General features: G+C 47.5%; 1 protein-coding gene across 1 annotated transcript in view; it reads left to right on the top strand.

Annotated features, from left to right (window-relative positions):
* The window catches only part of kcnt2b (potassium sodium-activated channel subfamily T member 2b), a gene marked incomplete at both ends in the record, with an annotated part of 193009 nt that overhangs the window by 75033 nt on the left and 95354 nt on the right, over nucleotides 1-22622 (top strand). Inside the window, 4 exon segments of the mRNA XM_084329018.1 lie at nucleotides 20378-20457; nucleotides 20772-20874; nucleotides 22001-22041; nucleotides 22044-22061. Of these exon segments, the coding sequence (XP_084185144.1) occupies nucleotides 20378-20457; nucleotides 20772-20874; nucleotides 22001-22041; nucleotides 22044-22061 (242 nt within the window).

A 22622-nucleotide genomic window follows, 5' to 3' on the forward strand; every position in this document is an offset into this window, starting at 1 on the left:
CTATATATATCTCACACACACACACACACACACTTCAGAAACAAACATAGTATCAATGAGAGCATCAATAATACACCTGAGTGATGACTAAAAAATAAAAATAAAAAATAAATTGTTTTTTTGGGCCCCCCCCCCCCCCAGTGCTGGGCCCTTGGAATCATCCTAAGCTACCCCCCCCCCAGCTACGCCCCTGCGTGTGCGTGTGCATGTGCACGCGTGTGTGTTGGCAGGTGGACCTCTCCCTCTGGCAGGAGGCCTTCAGGAGCGCGCGGAGGGCAGAAGGAGCAGTAATTATATGGACTCTCATGTCGAGCAGAGCATCAGAGGGAAGTAATTTGTTGCTCTATATTTAATCAGCGGAGAGATAACGCGAGCGACGGCTGCCGTCTGGGCCCGTGGCCACAGACAGACGACGAGGGCACGAGCACCATTTCCTACAAAACCCCATTAGTCGTCTTTAATCCACCGTCTTTATTCCCCCGACGCGTCGCCCCCCGCTCATGTGATCATTATCATTCCCCCCGCGTCATTCGGCCTTCGCCGCGGTGATGACGCCCGTTTTTTCCTTAAGAATTTGAATGGGACCATTTCCGTCCCTTTCAAATGTTCATTTGGTGCGATCGGGTTTTGGATTTGGACGCCGCGCCTAGCAGCGCCGCCGCCGCGGAGCGTTTGATCGTGTCTTTGAAATCCGATCATCAGTGGCAGCAGAAGCTTATAATTATTATGTTACGACGAGATACACGCCGCCGGGGTCTGTTAACCCTTTCACTGCCGCCACTACCAAATGGTTAGCCCTTTCACTGCGACAATGCGGAAGGTTATAACCCTTTCACTGCCCACACGACGGCAGGTTAACCCTTTCACTACCACACTACAGCAGGTTAACCCTTTCACTATCACACTACAGACAATCTGTAGTGTGATAGTAAAGGGTTAACCCTTCTATAGTGTGGCAGTGAAAGGGTTTTAAGAGGAGGTCGGTTCACACACCCGCTCGCCGGCCTCGGTGACACGGATCTGACCCCCTGTCTCTGTGAATACGGCCCCGTGTGGCTAACGGTCCGGCTAACTCACAGTGGCTGATGCTAATGGCTCTGTACTCAGCTTAGACCTGCCCTCTGCCATCATAGACTGCAACTGCCCTTACCGTGCCTACCTCTACTATAGGGGGGGGGGGGGGGGGGGGGCGACAGTGGCTCAGTAGGTAGAGTGGTTGTCGGAAGGTTCCTGGTTTGATTCCCATTCCTCGAAGTGTCCTTGAGCAAGACACTTAACCCCTAATTGCTCCTGATGAGCAGGTTGGCACCTTGCATGGTCGCCTCCGCCGTCGGTGTGTGAATGTGTGAGTGAATGGGTGAATGTGAGGAACCAATAAATGTGCACTATTTGCATTTACTATAGTCTACCCATATACATGTAACTCTGTATGATAACATACAATAATGATATAATACTAACAATAATGTACAATGGGGGGCGACAGTGGCAGTCGTCTGGTAATCTGGACTGGTTCCCGGTTAGATTCCCACTCCTCCTGGGCAGCGTGTCGAAGTGTCCTTGAGCAAGACACTTAATCCCTAACTGCTCCCGATGAGCAGGTTGGCACCTTGCATGGTTGCCTCCGCCGTCGGTGTGTGAATGTGTGAGTGAATGGCAAAAAATACGAGGAACAATTGTAAAGCAATTTGGATAAAAGCGCTATATAAATGCAGTCCATATGGCGACAGTGGCTCCGGAGGTAGAGCCTGGTAATCGGATGGTTCCCGGTTCAATTCCGGCTTCTCCTGGCAGTGCGTCGAAGTGTCTTTGAGCGAGACACTTAACCCCTAACTGCTCCTGATGAGCAGGTTGGGCAGTGGGCACCTTGCATGGTCGCCTCCGCCGTCAATGTGTGAGTGAATGGAGAATGGGAGGCATAGGTTGCAAAATGCTTTGGATAAAGCGCTTTATAAATGCAGTCCATTTACCATTTTACTGTATATATATTTGCATTTAACCCACATACATAACTCTGTGTGATAGCATGTAGAACTAGAATGGATGCTCATTGGACCACATATGTGCGCAGCATGCTCTAGTGGGTCATGAATACGTATGGATGTATGGCATATGTACACTACACATACATCTGATGCTGTCTCCTGTGGCCTTTTGATTTGAAGCTAGAGTCCCTCATTGGAATTGATCATGTTGAAGAAATGATTGGCATGGAGTGCTCGTGTTTTGACTATTGATTGTTTACCATAGAAATGTGAAGACATTTTCTCAATGCTTTTAGTATTTGTGTTCGTTTTAATGTCGTTCTGTTATGTGAACATGTTCTGTATGCTGCCCTCTTGGCCAGGGCCCACTTGAAGAAGAAGTCTCGAGCGTGTCTGCAAATCATGTTATTGTGTCATGTGATTTCTCTCAAATTGCAACTTTAGTGACTGAAACACTAGCTGGTCATGACTTACAATTAGTGTAGATTTCAATGGTGGAATCTGTTTACTGCTCAGTTGCTTGGTTGCTGAGAAAATGGCGAGAAAAATGTCCAAACCGGACGTGTTCAAAACCGATACTGTGACTGTCCAACCAGAGGTTGACAAAACTTGTTGTCATGTTGAAAACCGAGGCTGAGGTGGTTATTTAAAATAACACTCACACAGCACAAACATAACTATAACTGAGTTCAAACACACTATAACATGGAACGAGAGGATAAACCACACAATTGTAACATTTTCAGCACCTTATAAAACAACTAGAACCACATGTTTTACTGCAACCGCAAAGCATGCTGGGATGGAGGGAGTGGCCATTGCATTGTCTCTGCTGCTGACCCCCTGCAGGTGGCAGCACTTGAAGCCGCTGGTGTTGCCGTCTGCCAGTGAAGAAGTACGACACCAAAGACTACATGAAAATCAACGGAGAATGCAGGAAATGAATTCCCCCCAAAACACTTCCCGTTGCCTGACGTGAAACATATTCCCCCACGCTCATCCTGGTGCCACTGTGACAGATTCACACACACAGGAGGAGAGGAGGAGGTGAAGCAGGAGGAGGTGAAGGAGGAGGAGGTGAAGGAGGAGGAGGTGAAGCAGGAGGAGATGAAGGAGGAGGAGGAGGTGAAGGAGGAGGAGGAGGAGATGAAGGAGGAGGAGGAGGTGAAGGAGGAGGAGGTGAGGCAGGAGGAGGAGGTGAAGGAGGAGGTGAAGGAGGAGGAGGAGGTGAAGGAGGAGGAGGAGGTGAAGGAGGAGGAGGTGAAGCAGGAGGAGGAGGTGAAGCAGGAGGAGGAGGTGAAGGAGGAGGAGGTGAAGCAGGAGGAGGAGGTGAAGCAGGAGGAGGAGGTGAAGCAGGAGGAGGTGAAGGAGGAGGAGGTGAAGCAGGAGGAGGTGAAGGAGGAGGAGGTGAAGCAGGAGGAGGAGGAGGAGGTGAAGCAGGAGGAGGAGGTGAAGCAGGAGGAGGAGGTGAAGGAGGAGGAGGTGAAGCAGGAGGAGGAGGTGAAGGAGGAGGAGGTGAAGGAGGAGGAGGTGAAGCAGGAGGAGGAGGTGAAGCAGGAGGAGGAGGTGAAGGAGGAGGAGGTGAAGGAGGAGGAGGTGAAGCAGGAGGAGGTGAAGGAGGAGGAGGTGAAGCAGGAGGAGGAGGAGGAGGTGAAGCAGGAGGAGGTGAAGGAGGACAGGAGGAGGAGAAGGAGGTGAAGCAGGAGGAGGTGAAGGAGGTGAAGGAGGAGGAGAAGGAGGAGGTGAAGGAGGAGGAGGAGGTGAAGCAGGAGGAGGTGAAGGAGGTGAAGGAGGACAGGAGGAGGTGAAGGAGGTGAAGGAGGAGGAGGTGAAGGAGGAGGAGGTGAAGCAGGACAGGAGGAGGTGAAGCAGGAGGAGGTGAAGGAGGAGGAGGTGAAGGAGGACAGGAGGAGGTGAAGGAGGAGGAGAAGGAGGTGAAGGAGGAGGAGGTGAAGGAGGTGAAGCAGGAGGAGGTGAAGGAGGAGGAGGTGAAGGAGGACAGGAGGAGGTGAAGGAGGTGAAGGAGGAGGAGAAGGAGGTGAAGGAGGAGGAGGTGAAGGAGGACAGGAGGAGGTGAAGCAGGAGGAGGAGAAGCAGGTGAAGGAGGTGAAGGAGGAGGAGGTGAAGGAGGACAGGAGGAGGTGAAGGAGGAGGAGGTGAAGGAGGAGGTGAATGAGGAGGAGGTGAAGGAGGAGAGAAGGAGGAGGAGGTGAAGGAGGAGGTGAAGGAGGAGGAGGACAGGAGGAGGTGAAGGAGGAGGAGGAGGAGGTGAAGGAGGAGGAGGACAGGAGGAGGTGAAGGAGGAGGAGGAGGAGGTGAAGGAGGAGGAGGACAGGAGGAGGTGAAGGAGGAGGAGGACAGGAGGAGGTGAAGGAGGAGGAGGTGAAGGAGGAGGAGGAGGTGAAGGAGGAGGTGAAGCAGGAGGAGGAGGTGAAGGAGGAGGAGGACAGGAGGAGGTGAAGCAGGAGGAGGTGAAGCAGGAGGAGGTGAAGGAGGAGGAGGTGAAGGAGGTGAAGCAGGAGGAGGTGAAGCAGGACAGGAGGAGGTGAAGGAGGTGAAGCAGGAGGAGGTGAAGCAGGAGGAGGTGAAGGAGGTGAAGCAGGAGGAGGTGAAGGAGGTGAAGGAGGAGGAGGTGAAGGAGGACAGGAGGAGGTGAATGAGGTGAAGGAGGAGAAGGAGGTGAAGGAGGAGGAGGTGAAGCAGGAGGAGGTGAAGGAGGAGGAGGTGAAGGAGGAGGAGGTGAATGAGGACAGGAGGAGGTGAAGGAGGTGAAGGAGGAGGTGAAGCAGGAGGAGTTGAAGCAGGAGGAGGAGAAGCAGGTGAAGGAGGTGAAGGAGGTGGAGGTGAAGCAGGAGGAGGTGAAGGAGGAGGAGGAGGAGGAGGAGGAGGTGAAGGAGGAGGAGGTGAAGGAGGAGGAGGTGAAGCAGGAGGAGGTGAAGGAGGAGGAGGAGGAGGAGGTGAAGGAGGAGGAGGTGAAGGAGGAGGAGGTGAAGCAGGAGGAGGTGAAGGAGGAGAAGGTGAAGCAGGAGGAGGAGGAGGTGAAGGAGGAGGAGGTGAAGGAGGAGGAGGTGAAGCAGGAGGAGGTGAAGGAGGAGGAGGTGAAGGAGGAGAAGGTGAAGCAGGAGGAGGAGGAGGTGAAGGAGGAGGAGGAGAAGGTGAAGCAGGAGGAGGTGAAGGAGGAGAAGGTGAAGCAGGAGGTGAATGAGGAGGAGGACAGGAGGAGGTGAAGAAGGAGGGGAGGACAGGAGGTGAAGGAGGAGGACAGGAGGACAGGAGGAGGTGAAGGAGGAGGAGGAGGTGAAGGAGGAGGAGGTGAAGCAGGAGGAGGAGGAGGTGAAGGAGGAGGAGGACAGGAGGAGGTGAAGGAGAGGAGGACAGGGGGAGGTGAAGGAGGAGGTGAAGGAGGGGAGGACAGGAGGAGGTGAATGAGGGGAGGACAAGAGGAGGTGAAGGAGGAGGAGGACAGGAGGAGGTGAAGGAGGGGAGGACAGGGGGAGGTGAAGGAGGAGGAGGAGGTGAAGGAGGGGAGGACAGGGGGAGGTGAAGGAGGAGGAGGAGGTGAAGGAGGAGGAGGACAGGAGGAGGTGAAGCAGGAGGAGGTGAAGCAGGAGGAGGTGAAGGAGGAGGAGGTGAAGGAGGTGAAGCAGGAGGAGGTGAAGCAGGACAGGAGGAGGTGAAGGAGGTGAAGCAGGAGGAGGTGAAGCAGGAGGAGGTGAAGGAGGTGAAGCAGGAGGAGGTGAAGGAGGTGAAGGAGGAGGAGGTGAAGGAGGACAGGAGGAGGTGAATGAGGTGAAGGAGGAGAAGGAGGTGAAGGAGGAGGAGGTGAAGCAGGAGGAGGTGAAGGAGGAGGAGGTGAAGGAGGAGGAGGTGAATGAGGACAGGAGGAGGTGAAGGAGGTGAAGGAGGAGGTGAAGCAGGAGGAGTTGAAGCAGGAGGAGGAGAAGCAGGTGAAGGAGGTGAAGGAGGTGGAGGTGAAGCAGGAGGAGGTGAAGGAGGAGGAGGAGGAGGAGGAGGAGGTGAAGGAGGAGGAGGTGAAGGAGGAGGAGGTGAAGCAGGAGGAGGTGAAGGAGGAGGAGGAGGAGGAGGTGAAGGAGGAGGAGGTGAAGGAGGAGGAGGTGAAGCAGGAGGAGGTGAAGGAGGAGAAGGTGAAGCAGGAGGAGGAGGAGGTGAAGGAGGAGGAGGTGAAGCAGGAGGAGGTGAAGGAGGAGAAGGTGAAGCAGGAGGAGGTGAAGGAGGAGAAGGTGAAGCAGGAGGTGAATGAGGAGGAGGACAGGAGGAGGTGAAGAAGGAGGGGAGGACAGGAGGTGAAGGAGGAGGACAGGAGGACAGGAGGAGGTGAAGGAGGAGGAGGAGGTGAAGGAGGAGGAGGTGAAGCAGGAGGAGGAGGAGGTGAAGGAGGAGGAGGACAGGAGGAGGTGAAGGAGAGGAGGACAGGGGGAGGTGAAGGAGGAGGTGAAGGAGGGGAGGACAGGAGGAGGTGAATGAGGGGAGGACAAGAGGAGGTGAAGGAGGAGGAGGACAGGAGGAGGTGAAGGAGGGGAGGACAGGGGGAGGTGAAGGAGGAGGAGGACAGGAGGTGAAGGAGGAGGAGGACAGGAGGAGGTGAAGGAAGAGGGTGACAGGAGGAGGTGAAGGAGGGGAGGACAGGAGAAAGGATGGAACAGAACTGAAATAGATAGGAGTGCCACCCCCCCCCCCCCCCCCCTGTCCAAGGGAAGCAACAGTTGTGATTGGAGGATCAAGATAAATTCAGATTAGTTTAGTTTATTATGATCTCCAATTAGCTACCGCAATGGTTCTCAACCTGTGGTACTTGGGACCCCTGCTGGTACTTGGAAAAAAAACATGAAGAAGAAAATATATATATATCAGGTCACTCACTGCACTTAAAGCAGGCCAGGCCAGTGTTTCTAGTTGCAGCGGCGCGATAGTTTGATAACCTAAGTGGGGAACAACCTTAGATCACTGTGACAGAGAGTAAGGCAGTCTAAACAGGCATACATATTTTATTCAACTTCAGCCCTGATCATAACCATTTTTATTTTTAGATTTTTAGTTTTTTTGTAATGTCAGATAAAAAGAGGAAAAAAATAATCTGACATTACAAAAAACTAAAAATCCATCAAAATCAGTGTTGTTGCTAATCATTGACACATGCTAGCCTGTAATAATCCCCCTCAGAAATATTTACTTTGCATTTGATATATTGAAGATATTTACCTTTTTGTGTTTTGTTTTTTGGCATTTAAAGGGTACAAATTCTAATATTCCTGGTGGGGGACCCCCAGACCCCCGCTTAAAAAGTGGCCTGACTGGGGCTATATTTCACACTATATTTCCCAGCCTGAATTATTTCCCTAGTCCGGCCCTGCTTATGTGAGTTGTTAATGGACAACAACATGCTGTGTGTGTGTGTGTGTGTGTGTGTGTGTGTGTGTGTGTGTGTGTGTGTGTGTGTGTGTGTGTGTGTGTGTGTGTGTGTGTGTGTGTGTGTGTGTGTGTGTGTGTGTGTGTGTGTGTGTGTGTGTGTGTGTGTGTGTGTGTCTGTGTGTGTGTGTGTGTGTGTGTGTGCGTGCGTGCGTGCGTGTGTGTGTGAATTTTCTCACTTGCTATGTGAGAATGTTATTATGTTCTCAATGCCCCTTGCATTGTATGAGAATTGTGTGGAAGCGTTTGCTAGTTCTAGTGCTACCCCTTTGTACATTGTGGCTGTGTCTGACAAAAGTTAACAATAAATAATGTTATTAGGAATACATTTGCCTCCTGCGTGAACTGTGCATAGCTGAATAGACTGTATTTTAACGTCGGCCATATGGTGGTACTTGGAGAGCCAGCTACGTTCTCAGGTGGTACTTGGTGTAAAACGGTTGAGAACCACTGAGCTACAGCATTGCAGTAGCTATTCTTCCTGGGGTCCACAAAACCTACACTGTGACCGTGCAACATAATAATGACATCATAACATAGATGACAAAGTAAATATGACAAATCACTAGTACACACACACACACAGACATAATACTTACATCATAACATAACATTACAAGTAAACATAACAAAGGACTAGAAACGTGGACTAGTACACACACACACACACACACACACACACACACACACTACCGAATGCATTATGCTCCTCCTACCGCAGACATAATAATGCTGTATATACCATATATATATTTTTATTTATTGTATATAGATTTATTCACATCTGTCTGTACATACCTTTATACATATCTGTAGATACTATATCTATCTATACATATCCCTTACCTACTCTTACTAGTTACGCTGCTGGCCAGTATGACTTACTGTACTACCATATATCACTGTACATACATCTGATTAGCATTATTACTTAGTAGTACTCATTTAAATATACTCCAGTTTAATCACCTGTGTACATTATATGTATTGCACGTTACTGTTCTTTTGATATTTTTATTGTTTTTTTTAAAGATTTTTCACATACAGTTACTTACATTACAAAACACACATTGGGACAGAAGGGGGGGGGGGGGGGGGTTCCTCCAGTTCATCTATGCCGTCATCCACATCATATGCAAGCAAAAACAGATCAAAAAGAAAAACAAGCAAAAAGGAAATCTAACCCAGTACTGCACTTGCCTCGAGCCCATTCACATGTAGGCATACATATATATACATATATTATTTTTTTCTATCCAAAGTCTGTCCAAACAATGGGGCATTGGGCCTTTAGAAGGATCTGAGAAATTTCAGCAGGAAAGTAGTCCAATAGTGGGGCCCACACCTCCTGAAAGGAAGCGTCGTTGCCTCTATGCATTGCACAGAGTCTTTCATGGGGTAGCACACCGAAGATCTCTCTGTATCACATCTGTATGGATGGAGGCCTATCCTTAATCCAGTTTATCAGAATGCATTTCCGGGCTGAAAGCAGAAGTTTATCAAATAGTTTGAATTGTAAGGGTGTCAAATTAATTTCCTTTGATGGGAGTCCCAGTAAAAAAGCTCCCGGATCCTTCTTTATTTTCACCTTGAAAATGTCGCTCAACTCACGTGCCACTTGGCCCCAGAACCTGGTTATACACTTACATTCCCAAAAGTAGTGATAGTAGGTGCCCAGATCTGTTTGACATTTCGAACATAATGGAGATATTGAACGGTCCATTTTGTTTAGTAACACAGGTGTGATGTGTAATCTGTGAAGAATTTTATATTGTGTTTCTCTTAGTCTGTTACAAGTATAAACCTTTTTAACTGAGTCAATGGCCTCCTGCCAGTCGTCTTCAATATATTCACTGTTAAAATCTCTTTCCCATTTGCGGAGGGATGGTAACTCCTGTGAGTCCAGTGAGTACAGCAGTGAGTAAAACGCTGAGATGAAATGTGATACCTTACTACAGTTGGATAAGAAATTCTCTGTTTTGCTGTAAAGGGAGCCCATTGGCGTTGGCAGCTGTAGTGAGTTAATAAAATGTCGTATTTGCAAGAAACCAAAACAAATTTCTCTTGGGAGGTTAAATTGTGTTTGCAGTTGCTGAAACGACATCAACACACCATCCCTAAACAGATCCCCCAATACACGAAGCCCTAGTGAGTGCCAGGTCTTAAAGATGGCCGAACTGCGCCCAGGTCCAAATTCATGGTTGCTAGAGATTGGTATTAGCAATGATCTTAGGTCTCCTCTCCCCGTGTAGATGGTAATCTGTCGCCACACTCTGATAGAGTTACAGATAATTGGATTGCCTCGTATCTATCTCCCTATGAATCTTATCTTTATTACCGGTTACCAGTGCCCATAGTGAGTTTGGTGAGCAGCCCCACGAGTCCACACAGTTCTTATTGTGTAGATATAGGCTTGTAGCCATTCCCAGATGTAACGAGCGTGACAGGCCCAGTTATAGAAGAGTATATTTGGCATGGCAAGGCCCGCTTTACTGGTTGGTAGCTGCAAGATTTTAAATCTTTTACTGTACATTACTGTTATATTTGCACTCTGAAGGCGGCTGGGTGGTGCAGCGGACAAGGCGCTCGTGACCAACGCAAGAGACACTGGTATCGAATCCAGCTGTCAGCGTTGCTTCCGGCTTGGCCGGCCGTCATACTGGCTCGATTGGCAGAGTCAGCGGGAGGGAAGCCGGTGGGTGGGTCTGGGTCGTTGTGGACAGCGACTCCTACAGTTAGGTCGGGGAGCCTGCACAGCGAGGGAAGGATCTAAGAGAGGTAGTGTGACCTTCCACACGTTACACTCTCAGTGAGAGTCCGCGCTGCCAGGTGAAAAGAAGTGGTGGGCTGGCTACACATGTGTCGGAGGAAGCATGTGATAGTCTCCGCCCTCCCAGACCGATGGTAGGGGGTAGAGTGCGCAACGACCAGGAAGGGGATTGGGAATTGGCATAACGACTAACATTGGGAGGGGAGAAAAATGGAAAAAGAAGGAGGAAAAAGATTTTAAAAATATATATATATATTTGCACTCTGGTTGGATTCCAAACTGTGCTGTATGATGAGAATACATTTGAATCGAATCTAATCCGTATCTAAGAATCTGTCATACATAGGTTATTATAATTTTTCTTTCATATCTGAAGTCAGTGGTACATTTCCGATGAGACAGAATGGTTAATTTGGTCAAAAGATATATTTCCCCCCACTTAGACCAGCCTCTATGCATCCGCCACAGAGGCCTTAGTTACCATGGCAACCACACAATTCCCAGCCTTTTAGCAGAGATTGCTATTCATTTGTAACATATTCTAAAACCACATTTTACTTCAAAATGCAACAGATTATAATATTACTCAACATGAAATCACATCACATTTAATAATGTTCTCTGAATATCCTCGCGGCAAGTAGGAAATTCACGGTTGCCGCAAACTTTATTGTTATGGATTTCGCCGTTCGAAACGACCACAGTGGTTGTTATGTTTGACAATACATTTTACAATGAATTTGAATCTAATCTAATCGAATGATACTCAAACTATCACATATTGTGTTGAAGTTTGTTATTTAGAAACAAGGTGAAAAATACAACAAAGATGGATGTTGTATTTCTATTATATTCATTATTCTGAATAATAATAATAATAATAATAATAATAATAATAATAATAATAATAATAATAATAATAATAATAATAATAATAATAATAATAATAATAATAATAATAATAATAATAATAATAATAATACACTTTATTTGTATAGCACCTTTCATACAAGAATTGCAGCCCAAAGTCCTTCACATCAGTAATGTAGATATAAAATAGACATAGGAATGACATATTATATATTTATAAAATAAATGACTGGTTACAGCTCCCAAATTCTAAATGATGAAAGAGCATCAGTCTAAACCTCATTGTCCTGAATAAACAGCCCCGATTGAATGATTACCTGTGTTAGGGCCAGTGCACGTGAGCGGCGCGGCGCATGAGCGGCGCGGGGAGCGGAGCGGGCGGTTTTGACGTGAGCGAGGAGTGGGTTTTAAAATGGGTCGGCGCGACATCCGGAGCGAGAGTTCTCCTCCGCTCCAATCCACTCCAGGCCGCTCACAGTGGTTTAACACTGATGTAATATACATGTAGTACAATGCCAAAGCAACAGATGGCGATGTACAAACATGAAGGCCATTTTCAACCAATGAGAAGGGTGAACCTGTGATATCCTGTTCAGGCTTTGTCACTCACATCGTGTTAGAAAAAGTTTTGACGCCATTGTTGTTGTCGTTAGCTTACATGCTAACGTTAATGGCAGCGACCATAGCATTGTGGCTAGGCTAGCTATCATCGCTTAATAGAGCTAGTGAATGGATAAACAACGTTATTTAACATTGCAGAATGGGTACAATTACAATGCGGCTCAATACAAACAATTGTTAAGGGGCCCAGGGGGTGTAGACTGTTGTAGTTTGAGCTAATTTACACCATGCTCCAAAAAAAAAGGGAAAAATCTGCCGAGCGATGTGGCGCGGGGAGCGGGGAGCGCTCGATTCAAGGTGAGCGGTGAGCGAGCGGAGAGCGACTTGGGGGCGGGGTCAACATGAGCGATTAGCGGAGCGGACCAAGCTTTAAAGAGTGAAGAGCGGATTTCTCGCCCGCGCCGATCCGCTCACGTGGCCTGGTTAGGGCAGCAGTGGTGGAGCCCAATAGCAGAACACAGGAGGAGAGAGAATGGAGCGTTTTAGGTTTTAATGTAGGCCCCAAGCAGACAGGTACACAAGTACAGGAATGTGCAAATTGACACTTGTTCTGCATAGGAGCGTCCAGGTGGGTGGTGTCTCGGGAGCGGTGTTCCTGGGCACAGGGAGAACAAGTATTAGGACAAGGTATGCAACAAGGACAGAGTAGCAAGGCTAGTGTGCGTCGTCGTACCTAGGTTGTTAGGTTAACACTGCGACGAGGGAGAGCTGGATCCGTGGGCTGAAGTAGGGGTTTGATGATGAGGGAATCCCTCACAGCCGCGCTGATTGATCTCCCTCTGGCAGCGTGGGAATGCTGGGGTCGGATGCTGCCCATATAAGGGTGTGGAAGGATGAGGGGTGAGGAAGGCTCTCGCCGTGATGGTGTGGAAGGAGGAGGGGTGAAGAAGGCTCTCGCCGTGATTATGACAACCTGTGAGTCAGTAATTGTTCCCCATATCAATCCTCCCCCACACAACAACAGATTATTTTCTAAAAATAAATCTCTGTCAAAGGTACTTATCACTACCTTCTATGATTCAGATTCAGATTATTTTATTATCACAGCTTTTTTAAATTGACGTACATTCAGAAAAAACATGAGATGCTTGTTTTCCACAGCTCCTCAACCATAGTAGATTTGTAAACATAGTACACAATGTATTAGGGATGTCCCGATCAATTTTTTTGCTCCCGATCCGATCCCGATCATGTGATTTTGAGTATCTACCGATACTGATCTTTTCCGATCCGATAAAAATTATTATTATAATTCTTTTTTTTTATATTTATTTTATTTTATTTTATTTTTTTATCCCAATTTCTCACATTACATTCAACCTGAATGTTGACGTTATCCAGGTGAAAAGTTAACTTCATTCAAGCGAGGCATTGCAATCGTTGACATAAATTATTTGATGTATAATTAAATCAAAGGAAATGCGTTTGTTTTGGCAAAATTCTTTTTTTTTATCCACTTTTTCTCCCATTTTCTATATTTTTCTCCCATCCCAATTTCGTATCATCCAATTCAACCCTCCCCTGTCACGGACGCTGTTTCTTGCCTCCCACAAGCCGGCTGCAATGTGGACTAAGTCATACATAGCACAAGTCCCCTCCGGTACTTGAGGTAACAGCAGTCGCATCTTTTCACCTGCGCAGCTCGATCTCTCAGTGGCAAGGAGTAACGCGTGGGAGGCTCACGCTGCCCCCGACACTTCCTGATTCTACTGCGCAGGCGCACCAACCGACCTGTAGGAGTCGCTGTCCACAACGCCCGATCCCCACCCATCAGTTTCCCACCCCCTAATACGGCCAATGTGTATTAGTACGGACAACCAGCTAAACTGAAAGCAAATGTGGAGAGCTGGGCTCGAACTGACGAGCCCAGCGTCTCCAGCTTTTCGTGGCGAGTGCCTTGCCCACTACGCCACGTAGCCGCCCTTGTTTTGGCAAAATTCTTCTGCTCTGTGTGACAATAAATAAATGAATGATGATATGCAATTTAAAACCAAAATTAAGGCCTCAGTATGAGTTTAAGACGTGAACATGGTAATGTTTGTTGAATAAAAAAAATAAGTCTAAAAAAAAAAAAAAAAAAAATCCAGATTTTTTTTTTTTTTTTTTTAATCCCGATCTTCGGAAAATCACGTGATCGGATCGGGACATCCCTACAATGTATCTATATAAACTATAACTATAAACTATAACTATAAACTATAACTATAAACTATAACTATAAATATAAACTATAACCCAAATAAGCTATAAATAAACTATAAACTAAAACTATAAACTAAACTATAAACTAAACATATGGCCAATATTGATACACATTTTGTAGGTCTGCAAACCTACTACAAACCTTAATTGAAACACCTTTTCTGTTGTGTATTTTTTACACTCGATCTACAGGACATTACCAATACCCAATCCTCCGTTCTGAATGCAGCATCCTCGGTTTCCAATTGGAACCCATTCATCATGACCAGGCTTAACCCTTTCACTACTACACTACAAATGGATGAACGCTTTCACTACCACACTACAGACGGTTAACCCTTTCACTATCACACTACAAAGGGTTAACCCTTTCACTACCACACTACAGAAGGTTAACCCTTTCACTACCACACTACAGACGGTTAACCCTTTCACTACCACACTACAAAGGGTTAACACTTCCACTACCACACTACAGACGGTTAACCCTTTCACTACCACACTACAAAGGATTAACACTTTCACTACAGACGGTTAACCTTTCACTACCACACTACAGAAGGTTAACCTTTCACTACCACACTACAGAAGGTTAACTTTTCACTACCACACTACAGAAGGTTAACTTTTCACTACCACACTACAGAAGGTTAACTTTTCAAAAGTCTCTTTTGAAAGGAAACATTCTGAACATTCTTCCACAATGGGATCAGAATCACTCTGAGTGCTAATTTATTAGAGTTACAGAGGTTTGAACAAACTGAACCGGATGTGGTCAAACCGACGCTTGTTGGTTGTTTGGCCTTGTAACCCGAGATTGGAAGCACGTAATAGGTAGACTATGGTGTCATGGTGGTTTTTGTTCTTGATCTATTGTGATGTTTCTTCTTGACTTGTACAGCCCATGGGGTCAATTCCATGTGATCTCGGGCTATAAAAATACATTCGATTTTATTTGATTTGATTTGATTTGAGTCAATGGAACGGTGGCCATTTTAGCTTTCCAACAATGTGTAGGTTGATCGGCAAAAATACAGCGCTAGGACGACAGACGAGGGCAAAGTGCTGTGAAGTGCGTGCGCGTGTCTGATGGCCCGGCGGGGGGCCACAAAACGTTAACAGGTTAAACTCATTGGTCCTCATTCTCAAAAAAATTTATAAGTACCTTTGTAAATATCTTGGTAAAGATTTCATACTAACAAATAAAAAAAATCCTCTTCCGGATTCCTGAACGCATGAAACGGTCTCCGTAACTGGCCAAAATCTTCGCAGCTGGGTTCCCATGAATGAAAAACACTCTTGTACGTTCTCGTACACCTGAATTTGCATACAGACACGCCCCGCCAGCTCCTTTTAAGGTGAAGGAGATGTATGCAAAACATCTAGACTAGAGGGTCAGCATTGCATCTGCACCGTGCTGACCCATTCAACAGGTAGCGCGGAAGCGATTTGCGACTGATCTCAAAATAAGATTAGATTCAAATGTATTGTCATTATACAGCACAAGTACAATACAACATCCAACCAGAGTGCAAATGTAACAGCAAAGTGCAATAGTAACATACAATGCACAGGTGATTCAACTGGGTATAAAATATATAAATACTACTAAGTAATTGTGAGTTTCTTTTGGGCCAGGGTGGCCGCAAGCGCTTCCATCACCACCGCGATCCTCTCCTGGCTGTTAGCGACCCTCTCCAGGCTGTTAGCGACCCTCTCCAGGCTGTTAGCGACCCTCTCCAGGCTGTTAGCGACCCTCTCCAGGCTGTTAGCGACCCTCTCCAGGCTGTTAGCGACCCTCTCCAGGCTGTTAGCGACCCTCTCCAGGCTGTTAGCGACCCTCTCCAGGCTGTTAGCGACCCTCTCCTGGCTGTTAGCGACCCTCTCCAGGCTGTTAGCGACCCTCTCCTGGCTGTTAGCGACCCTCTCCTGGCTGTTAGCGACCCTCTCCTGGCTGTTAGCGACCCTCTCCAGGCTGTTAGCGACCCTCTCCTGGCTGTTAGCGCCCCTCTCCAGGCTGTTAGCGACCCTCTCCAGGCTGTTAGCGACCCTCTCCAGGCTGTTAGCGACCCTCTCCAGGCTGTTAGCGACCCTCTCCTGGCTGTTAGCGACCCTCTCCAGGCTGTTAGCGACCCTCTCCAGGCTGTTAGCGACCCTCTCCAGGCTGTTAGCGACCCTCTCCTGGCTGTCCAGCATCGCCTGGACCATGTTGCCATGGGCACGCATGGAAGTGCCTGTTGGAATGTTTCTTCACTGGCTCTTACAATGTATACAATAAGCAATGTAAAAAGAAAAATGTAAACAATAGGCGGCTGGGTGGCGCAGCGGACATTGCGCTCGTCACCAACGCATGAGACACCGGGTTCGACTCCGGCTGTCGGCGTTGCCTCCGGCTTGGGCCAGTCGTCATACTAACTCAATTGGCAGAGTTAGCGGGTGGGAAGTCAATGGGTGGTAATCTGGACGTTGTGGACAGCGACTCCTACAGGTCGGTTGGGGGACGCCTGCACAGCAGAGACAGGAAATGGCGGGGGTAGTGTGTGAGCCTCCCACACGTTACACCTCGCCAATGAGAGTCCGCGCTGGCAGGTGAAAAGATGCTGCCTCCTCGTGTACCGGAGGGGACACGTGATGCAAGGCTTCTATCCTCCCTACAACCGGCCAGTGGGGGGCATATGCGAGCAACGTTCAAGACAGGGGAGGGGAGAATTGGCACAGCGGGTAATTGGGATGGGAGAAAAATTTTAAAAAGAGGAGAAAAAGTGGACCAAAAAAATATATAAAACCAACAATAAATAATATGGAGAAAGAACAAGATGGTATATGGAATATTAATAGTCTAGGGCCACTATATCTACATCCACGCGATTGGGTTCAGTTCTTATTTATAAAAAAAAATCCGGACATGGTTCGTTGAGTCGTGTCTATATTATGTAAAACGTGATTGTTAATGATACAAAATATACGTATTTTATTATCATTATAATTGTTTAATTACTCAGATGTCTGTAGGATGACTTCTCCCACAGACAGCTGTTGAAAACACGAGGCACACCCGTCCGTCTGATTTACGTCCGATTTACGACTGCCTTTTCGAGTTCGTAAATCCTACATAAATCCTACAACGAATTTACAATACAAAGCCGTTCGAGAATGCCGAATAAGTATGTAAATCGAGTAGGGCGGCTACGTGGCGTAGTGGGCAAGGCGCTCGCCACGAAATGCTGGAGACGCTCGGCTCGTCAGTTCGAGCCCAGCGCTCCACATTTGCTTTCAGTTTAGCTGGTCGTCCGTACTAATACACATTGGCCGTATTAGGGGGTGGGAAACTGATGGGTGGGGATCGGGCGTTGTGGACAGCGACTCCTACAGGTCGGTTGGTGCGCCTGCGCAGTAGAATCAGGAAGTGTCGGGGGCAGCGTGAGCCTTCCACGCGTTACTCCTCGCCACTGAGAGATCGAGCTGCGCAGGTGAAAAGATGCGACTGCTGTTACCTCAAGTACCGGAGGGGACTCGTGCTATGTATGACTTAGTCCACATTGCAGCCGGCTTGTGGGAGGCAAGAAACAGCGTCCGTGACAGGGGAGGGTTGAATTGGATGATACAAAATTGGGATGGGAGAAAATATAGAAAAATGGGAGAAAAAGTGGATAAAAAAAAAAAGTATGTAAATTGAGTTACAAAGGAATTCCTTGGTAACTTTCACGTATGTCCGTTCGAGAATGAGGACCATTCTCGCTTCTATATGTTGACAATGAACAGGGTTTTCTCCCGTGACTAATGCTGATGACTTGGGACCCTTTCCTTCCCAGGCTCTTTGGTTGAACATAGCAACTTTCTGACAATAACAATATTATCAAAAATGTATCTCAAACCCCGTCCTCTTTTGTACTGTGAGGGAATGGAACCCCGATCAATGAGTGTAGACAATCAGGTGAACTCAGTTGATAAGGTTTATTAGCTGACATGGAACCCAGGAGAGTTGGCTTGGAGAGCCCCGGCGAAACCCCTGGCCGAGAAGGGGTCCCTAAACGGGCTCCTCAGATGGGGGGGGGGGGTCTGAGTTAGGGGATGGAGAGGGTAGGCTTGGCCCAGGTCGGGGTTGGAGGGTGGTTCTATGAGGGGGGAAGTGGTTGTATTTAGGAGAAGGAAGAGGGGGCACGGTGGTGTAGTGGTTAACACTGTCGCCTCACAGCAAGAAGGACCAGGTTTCCCTGATGCTCGCAAGGGTTCCCCCCCCCCGATAAGAGGCAGGAGCACTTGGATTGGTCCCTGGGGCGCGGCCCTCGCCGACACCCTGTCTGCTCCCGGCAGCCCTTGGGGGGAAGGACGACGGGATGGGTTAAGAGCAGAGCTCAATCGCATTGCCCTGAGAGACAATTGCATGTGTGTGTGTGTGCCGCCCATTGCATGTCGTTGTGTCCTTGCATGCCGAATAAAGACATCTCTCTAAAGAGGTCCTGCATTATTATTATTATTATTATTATTATTATTATTATTATTATTAGGGGGGGAATGTGGGTTCTAGTTAGGAGAAGGAGAGAGGGGGGTGGTGTCAGGTGAGTGGATGAGGTAAGGAAGGGGGGTGGGGTGAATGGGGGACATTGGGGGAGGGTAGACAGAAACACTAGGGACAATGTTCTATGGGGGTGTGTGGGGGGGTCACACGTGGGAGGGGGGGTTGAAGGTGAAAGGTGAATGGATGGGGGATGGTTATTATTCCGCCACAGTAGCTACAGTTATCTCTTCATAAAACGTGTTTATGTTTTTCAAATGTTTGTAAAAGTGAGTTACAATTATGAGGTCACATGAGCACAACATCATTATGTTATCAACATCAATTTAGTTGGATGTTAAATTAGGCGTGCATGAACAAATGTGTGGGCATATAGTTGTGTACAGTGTGTACAGAATACAAAGTATTCTTAGCTATTTCACATAGTTTGATTATTGGATGTTGGATTATTGTATATTGGAGCTTGTCTTGTGTGTGTGTGTGTGTGTGTGTGTGTGTACTAGTAGTCCACGTTTCTAGTCCTTTGTTATGTTTACGTGTTATGTTTTTATAATTTATGTTATGATGTAAGTATTATGTGTGTGTGTGTACTAGTCCTTTGTCTTGTTTACTTGTTATGATGTAAGTATTATGTCTGTGTGTGTGTGTGTGTGTACTAGTAATTTGTCATGTTTACTTTGTCATGTATGTTTAGTTATGATGTCATTATTATGTTGCACGGTCACAATGTATGTTTTGTGGACCCCAGGAAGAATAGCTACTGCAATGCTGTAGCTAATTGGGGGTCCTAATAAACTAAACTAAACTAAACTAATCTTGATCCTCCAATCACAACTGTTGCTTCCCTTGGACAGGGGGGGTGTTACGATGGGGTAGGTGTGTTGGACCCAATTGCAGAGTTGAACAGAGGAGGCGGAGTGCGATAGTTGTTCTTTCACAATTAAACAGTTTCTTTATTAGTCTCCAAAAACGAGGAAGCAGTTCTAACTCGAACTGAGAAATGTTTGCAGGGCAAACATCCACACGATAAATACTTTAATGAATAAATGAATACTAAATGGGCAAAGCACGACACCACCCTTGGTATCACAATTATGCTCCCGACGTGAGCGATAACAAAATGCTTTCAGGTAGAGAGTACTCACGTCTGTGATCAGAGAAGAACTGACAACGAATAGCATACCAGAGGCACATTATGAAGGAGAGTAAACTACACACAGCAGGCGTTAATTAGAGCAATCAGGACAATTTAGAAAAGAGGAAATGGTGAAATACTCCAGGGTGACGCCAGGGGCTTTTGCTCCCAAGCGAGAGCAAAAGCCCAACCGTTACCGGGCACTCTGAAGGCACTTCCTATCTATTCCAGTTCTGTTCCATCCTCTCTCTCCTGTCCTCTTCCGTGACTCCATAACTCATGTTTTGATCTCCTCTTGTCAGCCCCATCTCGCTTAAAATATGTAAATAAAATACATATCAACCACATACATATTTACATAATGTACCATTATGTTATAGCTGTAAGTAATATATGTACATTTCATACAGACGAACCCTAACCCTAACCTTAACCTTAACTCTAACCTTAACCCTAACCTTAACCTTAACCGTAACCACAGTGTTACCTTAAACTAATTATAATCTGAACTCTAACTCTAGCAGGGTGGGTGGTGGTCCATTGTTGAGTGCACTCACCCCCCACTACAAGCAGAGTTAGTTTGACTCCTGATCACGTTTTTTTTTGTGGACCTTCGCCGATACGAAACATAAATATATATATAGATATATATATATATAACATAACATACATTATGTACCTTTTTCCAGTGGTCGACAAAGTACTTTATTTAAGTTTTCTGATGAGACTGTGTTGCCTCTGTCTTATCTATCTCCTGCGCTCCTGCCGTGTTTCTTCTTTCTCTTACACCCCCCCCCCCCCTCTCTGTCTCTCCCTCTATTTACCTGTGCATCTCTCCATCCCTCTCTTAGGGTGCAGGTAGAGTTCTTTGTGAATGAGAACACTTTCAAGGAGCGCCTCAAGCTGTTCTTCATCAAAAACCAACGATCCAGTGAGTTGTCTGTGTTTGGGGACGAGGGTTTTAGCCCGTCTGTGATTTTGGCCGGGTTCTGCTTTTTTTCCTTTGGGTTTTCGTCTGGTGTTTTTCGTGGTGTCGTTCAGTGTCGTTGTGTTGGTTTCGTTACCATGTGACGTGCTCTCCCCCCCCCCTCCCCCCCTCCCCCTTTCTCAACGTTCCTTAGACTTGGGGCATTTGTCTCGTCCGTCCCTTGTGACTCCTCCGTCTCCACGGCGACGGGAGAGTGCCCTCGCGTGTGATGTGTTCCACTGACCCTATCTATGTATGTTCTCTTTTCCATGTCGCAGGTCTGCGGGTGCGAATGTTTAACTTCTCGCTGAAAGTGCTGAGCTGTCTACTTTACATCGTCCGAGTGCTACTGGACAACCCGCAGGACAAGAGACACGACTGGTGAGAGAGAGAGGGAGAGAGAGGGAGGGAGGGAGGGAGAGAGAGACGGGTAGATAACAGGGTGGCTAATGAGGTGGACCGAAGTCGAGAACTGTGGAGGCCTGATAACAGGCCGCCTGTGTCAAGTCGCTAAACGGGATGAAGTGCGCTAAGGAGCGGCTGGGTAGCGCAGTGGAGAATGCACTCGCCTACCACCGGCAGAGACTCTGGGATCGAATCCAGCTGTCAGCGGTACCTCCGGCTTGGTCAGTCGTCCCTAGTACTAACACAATTGGCAGTGTTAGCGGGTGGGAAGCCGGCGGGGTATGTGTGTGTCCTGGTCGTCGTTGTAAACTGCGGTTCCTACTGGTCGGTCGGGGCGCCTGTTCAGCAGGGAGGGGATCGGGGGGGAGATAGCGCGAACCTCCGCACGCGTTACGTTCCCCCGGTGAGACTCCTCGCTGTCGGGTGAAAAGAAGCGGCTGGCTGACTCCACATGTATCGGAGGAGGCATGTGGTAGTTCTACACCCTCCCCAGGCCGACAGTGGGAAAATGCGCGCAACTACTGTACCAGGAAGGGATTTGGCATAACGACTAAATTGGGATGGGAGCAAAAAATACAGAAAGAGTGAGAACAAAAAAAGTTATTAAATGGATGAAGTGGGTGTAGAGCAGGGGTTCTCAAACTTTTTTATACCACAACCCCATTTTATTTAGGATTTTCTTTGGCGACCCCACACTCATGTATCGCGTAATTTCAATGTGGAATTAAGGAATATCAAAATAAAAGCACACGTTGTTGCATATTTATTAGGACATTTTATTACAGCACTATGTTATGAATACACATTTATAAAATCGGGCATATTTTGCCAAAATATGTAGTGTTTTTTTTACTTGCCAATGCGCGACCCCACTGTCACCTACCAACACAACCCCACTTTGGGTCGCGACCCGTAGTTTGAGAACCACTGGTTATAGAGTATCTCTGAAAGGACCGTACGAGCAGCTCGGCTCAGAGTGGAAACCGAGTGGAAGAAGTCACAAAATTCACGTTTCTAGGTGTAAAAAGCTCAAGGGGGACGGGATCAGCCTGGGAGAGGGGGGGTGTATATAAAGAGATACTTGTGATTCTTCTTCCGGTAGCTTGGACGGAGTGAACTGCACCAAACAGAATTCGTCGATCCGACCCTGAGCTTTGACTGGTAAGCTGGAGGAAAAAAAGAAGTGTTTCTTTAATTGGGACTGATGACTGCGACTCGGAGCTAAGGGGTCACCCCGGGGGAGGAGTGCCCTGGGCCCTGGACCTTATGTAAAGGCGGTCGATGCAACCTGACTTACTGTGCCTCTCCGATCGCTCATATCGGATATTACGGTGCCACGTGAATTTTTCACCCTGCCTGCGTATGGATTACTTGCCAACCTAATGCGTACACGTAGTGCCCCCTGACGCCTCATCAACAGCCGTCTGCCAGAGATGAAGCATGTTCTGCACAGTGGTTAGAGAGAGAGAGAGAGAGAGAGAGAGAGAGAGAGAGAGAGAGAGAGAGAGAGAGAGAGAGAGAGAGAGAGAGAGAGAGAGAGAGAGAGAGAGAGAGAGAGAGAGAGAGAGAGGGAGATAGGAGGAGAGAGAGAGGGGAGAGAGAGCAGAGAGGATAGAGAGAGAGGAGAGAGAGAGCAGAGAGAGAGCAGAGAGGAGGAGAGAGGAGGAAAGAGAGAGCAGAGAGAGAGAGGAGAGAGAAAGGAGAGAGAGCAGAGAGGAGGAGAG

This window comes from Notolepis coatsorum (assembly GCF_963971535.1).
Source record: "Notolepis coatsorum genome assembly, chromosome: 14".
NCBI lineage: Eukaryota > Metazoa > Chordata > Actinopteri > Aulopiformes > Paralepididae > Notolepis > Notolepis coatsorum.